The sequence below is a fragment of the Dasypus novemcinctus genome, chromosome X (genome assembly GCF_030445035.2).
Source record: "Dasypus novemcinctus isolate mDasNov1 chromosome X, mDasNov1.1.hap2, whole genome shotgun sequence".
In the NCBI taxonomy this organism is placed as follows: Eukaryota; Metazoa; Chordata; class Mammalia; order Cingulata; family Dasypodidae; genus Dasypus; species Dasypus novemcinctus.
In genome coordinates this window covers 21661312-21673460 of record NC_080704.1, presented here as the reverse complement: position 1 = coordinate 21673460, position 12149 = coordinate 21661312, and the positions used below count along the sequence as shown (strand labels likewise).

General features: G+C 42.6%; 1 protein-coding gene and 1 pseudogene across 10 annotated transcripts in view; one reads left to right on the top strand and one right to left on the bottom strand.

The window, feature by feature from the left end:
* The window catches only part of ADGRG2 (adhesion G protein-coupled receptor G2), a 132224-nt gene that overhangs the window by 75148 nt on the left and 44927 nt on the right, over window positions 1-12149 (top strand). For 6 of the 10 annotated variants that reach the window (XM_058292309.2, XM_058292307.2, XM_058292306.2 and 3 more), the window contains 2 exons: window positions 8957-8992; window positions 11461-11508. In XM_058292309.2, coding sequence (XP_058148292.1) covers window positions 8957-8992; window positions 11461-11508 — 84 coding nt within the window. The remainder of the gene's footprint in view (window positions 1-8956; window positions 8993-11460; window positions 11509-12149) is intronic. The other 4 variants (XM_058292312.2, XM_071213199.1, XM_058292311.2 and 1 more) reach the window with 1 other exon arrangement.
* LOC139438102 (kidney mitochondrial carrier protein 1 pseudogene) lies at window positions 2371-3323 on the bottom strand (annotated as a pseudogene).

Below are 12149 nucleotides of genomic sequence, written 5' to 3'. Positions count from 1 at the left end.
CCCTGGGCTGTCTCCTACAAGTGTTGAATTCTTGGGGGCTCTGCGCCACCTTTAATTTGAAAGAGATAGGGTAACGACAAGGAAGAAGAGTGTGGTTACCTTCGTCATCTGTAGACGTAAAGAACAAAGGAAAAGAGTGCATACCCGTTATCAGAAACTAGAAAAACAGATGCTAAAGAAATAACTTTAACATTTTCAGTGGAGTGGTTTTCTTCCAAACCGACTAGGAAGTCCAGGACGGGAAATGTCTGAGCAACCATGACACGACCCCCAGTGAAAACGGAAGAGCTGGAAAAATCAGCTCTTCAATGGACCAGCAACATTTTGCTCAGCAAAACCAATTAAAACCTCAACTTAGTGCTTTCTTATTTTTTAAAGATTTATTTATTTCTCTCCCCTTCCCCCCCCCCACCCCGGTTGTCTGTTCTCTGTGTCTATTCGCTGCGTCTTCTTTGTCCTCTTCTGTTGTCAGCAGCACGGGAATCTGTGTTTCTTTTTGTTGCGTCATCTTGCTGTGTCAGCTCTCCGTGTGTGTGGCACCATTCCTGGGCAGGCCGCACTTTCTTTCGCACTGGGCGGCTCTCCTTACGGGGCGCACTTCTTGCGCGTGGGGCTCCCCTACACGGGGACACCCCTGCGTGGCAGGGCACTCCTTGCGCGCATCAGCACTGCGCATGGGCCAGCTCCACACAGGTCAAGGAGGCCCGGGGTTTGAACCGCGGACCTCCCATGTGGTAGGTGGACGCCCTAACCACTGGGCCAAGTCCACCGCCCCTTAGTGCTTTCTTGAACAAGGCCCTCGATAAGGGGCTTCACTCACGATTACAGTGAAAACCCCAGAATGATACTCTTCGTCTCTGTGGACAGACTGTCGAGCAGTTATGGCTACGTGGCAGTGTGATATAAATACGTTTATCCTGCAAGACAAGCAGCTACGGCGCCATAAAAGGGGTTGCTGCACCTAATATTTTCTTCATTTGACTCTCTTATACCACTAGATGTTATCATCCCCATTTTACAAATTGGGAAATGGAAGCACGAAAGGCTAATACATTTGCTAAAAATCATAGAGTAAATTACTAACATCTACCTAAGACAGAGTCCAAGCTGCTGGAAGACATCTCCCACCAACATGGTCATGCTGCCTCCAAAACCATCACGTTACACCCCAGTGACTTCAGCTGTTAATACTTTGTGACAATGTGACAGCCAGGCCCTGAGCCTCAGCAGACTTGCAACTCCTACCCTCTGTATTATTGGACTTACCCCGGCCAGCTAACAGGGAGGTGAAGAAGGTCAACCACCACACCAGGGAGCCAAGAGTGCCTCCAGCTGCAAGCAGGAGAATCGCATCCAGCAACCATGTGGAATCTAAGCCCCCTCTTAATGTAGAGGGGGAGTGGACATCACCATCCCAGGGTCCACAGGATGGAGGAATAGAGTATGGTTTAGAGGGGACTTACTGGTGTTCTGCTGGGGAACTATTGTGATTAGTAAGGGAAGAAATTGTAGTAGTGATGTGGAGAGGGTGGCCACGGTGGCTGCTGAGGGTAGGGAGATGGAAGAAGAGATATGGTGTGGGGGCATTTTCAGGATTTGGAGTTGTCCTGGGTGGTACTGCAGGGACAGATGCTGGGCATTGTATGTCCTGCCATGGCCCACTGGGTGGACTGGGGGAGAGTGTAAACTACAGTGTAAACCGCTATCCATGTGGTGCAGCCGTGCTCCAAAATGTATTCACCAAATGCAATGAATGTGCCACAATGATGAAAGAGGTTGTTGATGTGGGAGGAGTGGGGTGAGGCGGGGGGTATATGGGGACCTCTTCTATTTTTTGAATGTAACATTTAAAAAAAAATAGAGGAAAAAATACTTTGTGACAGTTCCTCAAGGTCAAGTATTCAAAGGCTTAAAAGTCACCTATTATAAGTAAATGATCCTGTCTAAGTAGAAAGTTCCATAGCAGTGCTCCCGGAATCTATTTCCTGCATTGTTGATAGCCGGGGTTGGGAAGTTCAGGCTCCACATATGAAATTTCTTCCGCTGACAAGAAGCCACCAGACGTTCAATAATACCTTCTTGGAAGTTCCACTCAGCGGTGCCCATGAGCTTCTTTAGAGTAGCCTGAGGGTCTTGGCTATGAGCTAAGGTACATCCGGAGCGGCTTTCCCATGAAGCAACAGTATACAGTTTCTGATTCGTTTATAGATTTCTTTTAGCAAGAAATACTCCTTTCATAGGTAATCTTTGAAGTCCAATGGTAAGGACTCTTGTTTGGATGTTGCAGTTGACGCCATTAAACGCCTGCTGAAGAGTGTGCCGTGCCAACACACAGCAGTCCTAACCGACCAGTCTTGGGTTGCTCACACCTCAAAACTGTGAGGAGCCAAGCAGTGAAACACAGGAAGCTTCACTGATTCGGAAGTTAGCATTTTCGGAGGAATGTCTCGTGCAGCCTACGACATGTCCCATATCCAGTTGCTTCAGCTGCTCCTGGGACGCAAAGAAAACGATATTCCAAGGACCAAGTCTCTACCAACTTGGCCAAAACCCTTTCTAGAGAGCAAAACGTCCTTCATGCTTCCACCTCCATAATGAGCAATCCAGGGCACCTGCCATGTCTGAGAACTCTCTGATTTCATCACCCGTGTTCTCACAACATCCCCTGGGTTTGAGGCCAGGACTCCTGCCAGACCCCAGGTGAAGCTTGAGAGGAAGTGCGTATAGACAGTGTTTCCCATCAGGCCATGGAGAAGCAGATGCTTCTCCGTGATGTCATAGACACGCGGTTCCACACCAACAACTACAGAGCCATCTGAGCAGTGAGGGCCACCCCCTCCTCTGTCCTCTGTCCTCGTTCCCTCTTGCTGGGAAGTGCTGGTGAAGTTCCCTAGCACTCCTTGAATGGTCCTGCTTGGTGCTTGCACCTAGAGTTTCAGCGCATCAGCTGGAATGGCAATGGCTTAGGCTATGAATCCTGAGAGAATTCCACATATGACATGTATCAGGAGGGTTTCATCTTTTGGCTCTTCAACCAACAATCCCTTCAGGCTTCGGTAAGGCCTGTCCTGAGGTCGCAGGAAACCTGATGTAGCATCACAGGAGCAGTCCTTGAATTCGGGGCGCTCAGCCCTTCTGCTCTGCCTCTCCTCACTAAGGCAGGTAATGTGCCCTGTTACCTAATTTCTTTGAAGTTGGCATCAATTTTTCTGGCCATGAATCTGGAGACGTGTCTCAGTTACATCAATTAGAAATGTGCCAAGTTCCGCCGTGATGGAGGCCACCCCCCTGTACACAAATGGCTTCCAGGTGAGGGCCGACATCCTCACCAATGCCTCTTCTCTGCTGCACAGAAGCATAACCTCCTACAGGGCTCGCCTACCAATGCTCAGCTACTGATGAGCCAGCGACCACCCAGGAGGTGGGTGAAAAGCTCTTAATCTCTTTTTAGTCCTCCCAACGGTCCCATTTAACAGTGGGAAGAAGGCATGGAATGTGACAGCTGGAGGCGGGAGGTGGGAAAAGGAAGGAGTCAGGAGCCGTGGCCAGAGAGTTGTTGGCCTCTTGGTTTGACTCACTGTGTTTCTGGGCCCTTCATTTAACCCCTCATCTAGGGTGGTTCTTTGCAGCTCATATTCTCCATCATTTTAGAAAACTGGACTTCTTGAGTCTGGTAAGGAAGAATAATGGCTCCCTGCAAAGATGTCCATGTCCTCTGTCCTCATTCCCTCTTGCTGGGAAGTGCTGGTGACGTTCCCTAGGACTCCTTGAATGGTCCTGCTTGGTGCTTGCACCTAGAGTTTCAGCGCATCAGCTGGAATGGCAATGGCTGAGGCTATGACTCCTGAGAGAATTCCACATATGACATGTATCAGGAGGGTTTCATGTGACTATGTGACCTGACCTGGCAAAAGGGACTTTGCAGATGGGATTAAAGTTAAGGCATTTGAGATGGAGAGATTCTCCTGGATTATCTGGGTGGGCCCAATTGAATCACACAGGGCCCTCAAAGTGGAAGAGGAAGATAGAAAGTGAGCCAGAGGGATGCCATATGAGAAGGACGCCCCCCTCCCCTTTCTGTGGCTGGCATGAAGATGGAGAAAGGGGGCCATGAGCCAAGGAATGTGGGAGGTCTCTAGAATCTGGGAACAGTCCTCAGTTTACAGCCAGCAAGAAAATGGAGGCGTTGGTCCCACAACCACAAGGATCCAAATTCTGCCAGCAACCCAAATAAGCAGGAAACGGATTCTCCCCTAGAACCTTCAGAAAGTAATGCAGCCTGCGGACATCTTGACTTTGACCTGGTGAGACCCACCACCTACAGAACTCTCCGATGACAGATTTGTGTTGTTTTAAGCCACTAAGTTTATGGTCATTTGCTGCAGCAGCAATGGGAAACTAATCCACTGAAGTTTCCAGCTTAAACTATTTGGCTGGTGTTATCAGCAATATACTGCTGAAGTCAAGAACAGAACACGTATGGAAATGTGGGATGAGGAGGCCTGAGTTCTTGGATATATTAAGTTGGAAGGGCGATGACAGTGGGACAGTCACATGGCAGTGCTCAGAACACATTTGGCCATGAGGGGTTGGAGTTGGGAAGGTGGCAGTAACCTTGAAAGAAAGTGCCAAGAAAATGACGTTGGGAGAGACTCCATCGAGGGGGCCAGTTTCTTGAGTTCTCAGGTCCTCTGACTCGTTTTGGCTTCCATCCTAAGCTTATGCATGCCAAACTCATGCTCAGCATAATGGGATATAAGGACTCTGTTTTAGAAAAATCACCAGGGAGTCATACTGAGTAAATTTTATAGAGATCACAGTAATTTTATTTGTTGACTTAAATTGAGACTTCAAGAAATGAATAATGCTTTCAAATGTGCTCTTTGTAGGTTTCCAAAGGAAAATCTGAAAATTTAAATGTTTTTCCTTTCCTTGTTTGTGAATCCTTTTAACAATGGAAATGTTTTGTCTCCTAAGAGCAGCATGGAGCTCAAATATAATGACTTACTGGAAATAACGACCACCTCTTTAGTTGTAACAGACGGGAACTGAGTTAGGAGAAAGCCTAAAAGAAACATTAACTGGTTCTCAGGAAAATATAAGGCCCGTGGGTATGCCAGTGGGACAGTCCCTGTGAGGAGCCGCTGGGAGCCCTGGAGTTGCCATGATGGAAGAAGTCGGTTCTGCTTATGTATGGGCTGGTCTGGTCTAGGCTTTGATCTACATTTTGATCAGGTTTTTGCTCTTGGTTTGGAGTCCATGCATATCACACTTGACTACCCAGGGATGGTGGACTAGTTGTGTGGATTTTCCAGGAAGGTTCATTTTCTCCTCTGGCCCGGCTGTGACCATTGAGTTGTCCATTTCCTCAAATGTCTTAAGAAAAAGGTGAAACTCAAATCAACCCTGAGGGTACACAACTCTGGTCAAAGGATTTAGCAGTAGACAAGGATGGAAGGACTGGTGGCTATGATCAGCTTCTAGGCAGAGCTGTAAAGGAAGCATAGCCTCTTTCGGCATCACTCTCACCATCTTTCTTCCCTTGTACTCAACTTTCCCCAGCACCTTCTCGCTCCTCCCTGCCTGTGCCATGCTTCTGCCCACTCTGCCTCACCTGTCCACACTCAGACAGCACCATTCTCAGAAGAGCCCGTATTGAATGTTGATTCTCCCCAGGGCTTTTCCATAGGGCCCAGTAGAGTCAGTCTTCACTGGATGATCAGAAGAATTCAGCTTATTAGAAATAATCCACACTACCATGCAAATGCCTGCTTGTCCCTAAGTGCTCCCAGGAGTAGCTTTAGAATTAAACTCCTGTTAACAGACAACTCATTGGTGGAATATTTTTTAATTTTATTTTTTATTAGAGAAGTCGTGCTTTTACAAAACCACCATGCTGGATTCCCATACATTGCCCCACCACCACCACCTTCCATTGTTGTGGAACATTTGCTACAGATGAGGAAAGAACGTCATTAGAATATTACTACTAACCATAGTCCATATCTTGGTGTGTTCTCCCCACAAACCCCCCTATTATTAACACCATGTATTACTATTTTATATTTGTTATAGTTAATGAGCGAACGTTCTCAAATTTGTACTGTTAACCACTGTCCATCATCCGCCACAGGGTTCATTGTGTTATACCGTCCCATGCCTTTTACGGTCCATCCAAGGTGTACACTCAGTGGCTCTCAGTTTCATCAAAGAGTTGTGTTGTCATCACCTCAGTCAATTTTAGAAGATTTTCATTACTCCAGAAGGAAAAAATCCCATACTCCCTAATATCCCCCCGATTCTTGACCCTTAGAATTGATATAGTACCTTCTTGGCCATTGCTGCAAAAAGATTACGATATTAGTGCTAACTATCATCCATAAGTTACGTTAGTTGTATTTTCCCATGTTATTACAGTGTACTTAACATCTTGTAATAGAAGAACATTCTTGTATTTGTACTATTAACCAACAATCCTCATCCACCACCAAAATCACTGTTATTCGTTCCTATTACCCTCTAGCTGCCTTTCAATTGACAGTTATGTCCCTAGACTATGCCTTTCAGCCACAATCACATTTATAACTCAGCAGTGCTAGTTATACTCACTAAAATGTATTATCATCAGCTCTATCCATTTCCACAATTTACAATTGACCTTATTAAGAATTCTACATCATCCCTCTTCTCAACCCACACTCTGTGTCCTAGTAACCTATTTTCTAGAGTTTACCTCCACAAGTTTACTCTTTGTATTTAGTTCATATTAGTGATACCTTTCTTTATTTGTCCTCTTGTATCTGGCTTATTTCACTCAGGGTTCACCTATGTTGTCATATGCATCCTAAGTTCATTTCTTCTTACAGCTGAATTGTATTCCATATGTATATGCCACACTTTGTTTATCCATTCATCGGTTGATGGACACTTTTGGGTTGTTTCCATTTTTTAGCAATTGTGAATAATGCTGCCATGAACATCAGTGTGCAAATGTGTGTTTGCATCCCTGCTTTCAGTTCTTCGGAATATATTCCTAGTAGCAGGATTGCTGGATCATATGGCCGATCTATATTTAGCTTCTTGAGGAACCACCAAACCTCCTTCCACAGAGGCTGCACCATTCTACATTCCCACCAACAGTGAAGGGGTGTGCCTATTTCTCCACATCCTCTCCAGCACTAGTAGCTTTCTTTTTCTTAAATAATGGCCGTTCTGTAAGCTGTGAAATGATATCTCATTGTAGTTTTGATCTGCATTTCCCTAATAGCTTGTGATGTTGAACATCTTTTCATGTGCTTTTTGGCCATTTGTATTTCCTCTTTGGAAAAACATCAATTCAAGTCTTTTGCCCATTTTTAAATTGGGTTGCTTGTCTTTTTGATGTTGAGTTGTAGGATCTCTTTGTATAACATGGAAATCAAACTTATCAGATGTGTGGTTTCCATTGGTGGAATAGTGTGGTTACGTGAGGGGTGTATTGAAGGACAGAGACTAAGGAAAAGGTGACTCGAATGGGCATAGGTCACCAAGGTCCCTAACTCCTGCCTACATTTGTCTGGTTGGCTGCAGGACGATTGGGGAATTTGAGCACTCTTTCTTCAGACCTGCCTTCAACTATGATTTAATTATCCCAGAAAGTAGATCGCATCCTATCACCATTTCAGGAAAATGGTCTTCCGAAGGCTGCCAAGTATGCTGCTCTCTGCACTTCTAGCTTCCCAACGTACTTATTCTTTTCCTTTTTATTGTATCTCAAGATACCATGATGGAAATGACTAATCCTCTGTCAAAAAAAAAAAAAAAAAAAAAAAAGACGAAAACATTTATACTGTAGCACCTATTGTAGGCGAGGGCTTGGGGCAGTAACACTCTTGTGTACTGTACATGGTAATATAAATTGGTTTAAGTGTTCTGCAGAGCGATTTTGCAATCAAATTTTACCATGGAATTTCAGAAAGAATTAAAGTATGGATGCCAACATTTGACCAGAAGGATTTATTGCAGCATTGTTTGTAATCATGCAAAATTGCCCACGCCAAATGCCCAGCCAGAGGAAATTTGTCTTATAAATTAATGGCACATCCAATCCATTAAATGTAGCACAGCATCGAAAATGGTGTTGGAGGAAACTGTTTACTGATATAGAACAATGTTCAGGCTATACTGAAAAATCTGATTATAAATAGTTTATGTAATATGACCCTTTTTATATACAAATAAATACATATGCATCCATATACACATGTATCTATATGCATATACAGATATACATAGCTACATAGAAAGAGAAAAGATATATGCCAGCGTATTAATGTCATTTATCTTTGGTAAAATTATGGGTGGTTTTTATTTTCTTCTTATTAATCTGTAGTTTTTGAAGTTTATCCAATAAGCCCGCATTGTTTTTCATAGAAAAAAAAGACATAATTCATTTTTTAAAGAATCTGAGCATTTTCCCAGAATAAATAACTCAGCAGTTTTTGTAGTTTTATACTCCCAGAGGACTCAGGCCTAGTTTAACTCATAAGAAAGAAGGAATGGCTTAATAGGTATAAAGTCTGTACCAAAAAGAAGCAGTTTAAAAAAAAAAAAAGAGCAGTTAATGGAAGTTTAATTTATGCAGATGTACACATTTACTTTGATAATTTCTAATGAATGTCTTAGCAAATGACGGAAGTTCTTAGTCATCATTTTTGGCTTAAAACATACCAAACTGTTATATTAATGAATTATATAGAGCACCGACAGCATTTACAAATTGGAAAGATTGCTTCCCTGGAGATATATTTAGAAAATTGAAAAGAAGTACTGATTAATCTGTTGAAAGTAGTAGTAAAACCAACATACTGCCCCCTTCTGGTAGCTACTTTGTTTTATATTCCCCCATAAAGATGTTAATCTACATATTTGTACATATACTAAACTAATATGAAATCACTTTTTTTTTCCTCAACAGAGAATGCTGATAATTCCAGTTTGTTATCACCATCTGGTAAGAGTGTTATTTCATGATTTTGGGGATTCCTGGAAAGTATAATGCTAAAAATTCCTTGCAATATGATGTGGTCAGAGCAAAACTCCTTCCTCCAATGAAGCTTAATTAAACAACCCAATGTCAAATTATGCCATTAACTCATTAAATGAAAAAATCATTTAACATTCACCTGAAAACAAGAGCAAACATCGACAAGAGGAGAGACATAGTGATCCTCTTGCATTGCTGACACAGCTGGGGAATAAATTGTGCGTTCATCAGTTATTTTTAGTGTTCTAGTTATTTTTAGTGTTCTAGTCTCCCCAAAAGAATCAAGAACTTATACATGCCAAATGTGTTTATGTTTGAGGGACAATATGTTCTTTTACACATACTCCCTTAGTACCGCCCTGAAGGAATATTTTTCTAGAAGCTTCTAAGGGCTTAGCCCTCGGGAGAATCCGAGATTGTGGGAAGGCAAATAATTAAAAAGAATTCTCCAACTAGGACCAGTAGTGGCAGGAGCTAGGAACAGAACCTGCTCGCGGGGACTGTCCGAGACTGCTAGAATAGGACCTTAGGGTGCAAGTGGTCTAGCGCGCAAGTGGTCCAGCCCTGTCCCTGTCCCTTAGGTAATGAGATAATGAAGCCTGTGGCTAACTTGTTGACGATCACACAGCTTCTTGCCCCACATCACACAGAGGCAGCCCATAGCCTCTTGAATCCTGGTTCTATATTCCTTCTGCTATACCGTATATTTCAGAACAATCTTTCACAACAAGGAGTGAATCAACTCACATTCCATCTGTAGTTGGGTAAAAATGAGCTTCTATATTAATTCATCTCTTTTGATCAAATTAATAATGATAGCTAGTAATTCTCATGTACATTCTACTTTCCCAGAAGTCTTCAGGTGTCTCCACATTCTCTTCTCAATCTTACAATGTAGGAATAACTCTATTTATGTTGTAGATGAGGAAACTGGGTTCAGGGATACTAAAACCAGCCCATGTTCACACGTTTTTGGACTGCTTAGGTTTGAATTTGGCCACCACCACCCCACCCCTCTTGCCAGCTGTGTGACTTTGGGCAAATTCCTTTACCTTTCTGTGCCTCAGTTTCCTCATCTGTGAATTGGTTGTGAAGAGGAAGAGATAACACATGTGGCTGGCCCAGAGCAAACCTTCCATGAATAATAACTGTCAGTATTACGAATTGTTAAGTAATGGGGCCAAGAGTCAAATCCAGGAATGTAGGCTGCCCAAGCCCAAGGTCTTCTTATGGTGCCGATTTGTCCCTCAGCTGTTAAGCTTCTTAGATAAAATTAGTGTATTTTTCTACCACTAGACTAGCCTTGAGCACATTTAATCACGGTGATGTCTTTGCAAAATCCTGTTTGCATGGAGTGGGGAACGGGGTCTCCTTTTTGGATGGCATCACTACCCATCAGCATTCAGAAGCATTAACAGCCATTGATTTAAAACCGGCTTTGTCTGGGTATCTTGTTCTGCCTAAAAAAGAAAGAATTCCATGTTCATGCTTTGAAACTTCCTGGTTAGGAACTGTCTTATTTCTCAAGAAATATCCTTGATTAATTAAAAGAAAAAATGTAGTAAATGACAAAATATGGAAGCAATAACGCAGGACGGACAGGGCGTGTGTGTTTCAGCCAACGCATGAACGGTCTAAAACAGGCAGCCCAGCCAAGTGCCTGGACACACCCAAATTTTGTTCTCACCGCCTGAAAATCAGGCTGCCGACCGCAAAACTTGTTCTAGTTGTAAAATGTCTGTGTTTGCTTTGCCGGTGTTTAGGTAGAGGTCAAGCCATTGGGTCTTTTTAATATTTAAACATGCAGGATGTATGCAGCAGATTGACCTCTTAGCGTAAGTGGAGTCATTCCACAGGAAATTTATCCCTTGATTGATTGATTGTCTTAATAGCAGCCCTATTTGAAAATAACTTACTGGGAAATTGTGTCAGGTAGTAGAGTATTATTGAGTGGTAGAGATTTTTTGTTTTTAATCCTAATACTTGCAGAGGGGAAGAGGCATCCCTATAGCAGAATGGAGCCAACGTGCTGACACATTCCATGATTATAGTTCGAGGACTGATATAAAGCATAAGATGTTTTCTAGAACTCTCTGGCTGACACATATTGAAAGTAGTAGTCCTCGTATCTTGGTGTGTCTCCTATACTTAGTTCCATCATATTTCATAGGTACTAGCAGGCCTCAGCTTCCTCATCTGTAAAATGAGACCCTTGAACTTGGGTCTCTTGGGTTCTTTTCCTGCAATTCTTTGATTAAGTATAACTCGTATTTGTATGGGACTTGCAGATTGAACCACATATTGATCTGGTGGTACTTTTTTTGCTTCTTTTCATTATTATAGCTCCAGAGTTCTAAGTCCTTAAAATTAAAAAAGAATCAATTCACAGTATTCATTTTAAAATTTTGTCTTGTTTTTTTTTTTTCCTTCTGCAGCTGAATCATCTCTTGTCGGTTTTGTCCCCTTCGCCAGTGGTACTCCAGGCAAGATTTTGAAAACTTTTTAAGCCAAATTTAGCACAATTTGTTAAGTTTTGGATTTAATTGTACCTTTGTATCATTTTTCTCTTTGGGGCCAAAGAGGTTGAAATTAAGAGCCTCAATGGTGAGATTTTTTTTTCCAGAAGAAAGTGAAAATTGATAACCCTTAATATGACCATAAGTATAATGAATGGTGTTGAAGGTTTCCAGTTCTAAATTATTCCTCAATACATCGAGTACTTCCAAATGACTGAAAAAAAAAAAAACCCAAAAAACAAAAATAAAACCAACCCAACAAACAAAAAGCCCAAGAAAACATGGAGAGCAACTTAAAATTTCTGGTTAAATGATCAAATTCTTATTATCCTGGAGGGAGAACAGCCCTGCACTGCTTAACTGTTCTATAAAAAAAAAAAAAATAGGGACCACATTTCGAGTACCCCATTTCATTAGCTCCCCAGCACAATGGCAGCAAGTTTTCCATGACAGATAGTTTAAATGTGAAAAGCACATCCAGTGACTTCGGTATGATTTGGCCTGGGTTGGGAGGCACAGAATGTACAAAGACAGCCGTTTTATAGTTGATTGATCGAATTTTAAATAGTGTGAAATGAGAATTTGGCTTCTTCATCATGCTTTAGACG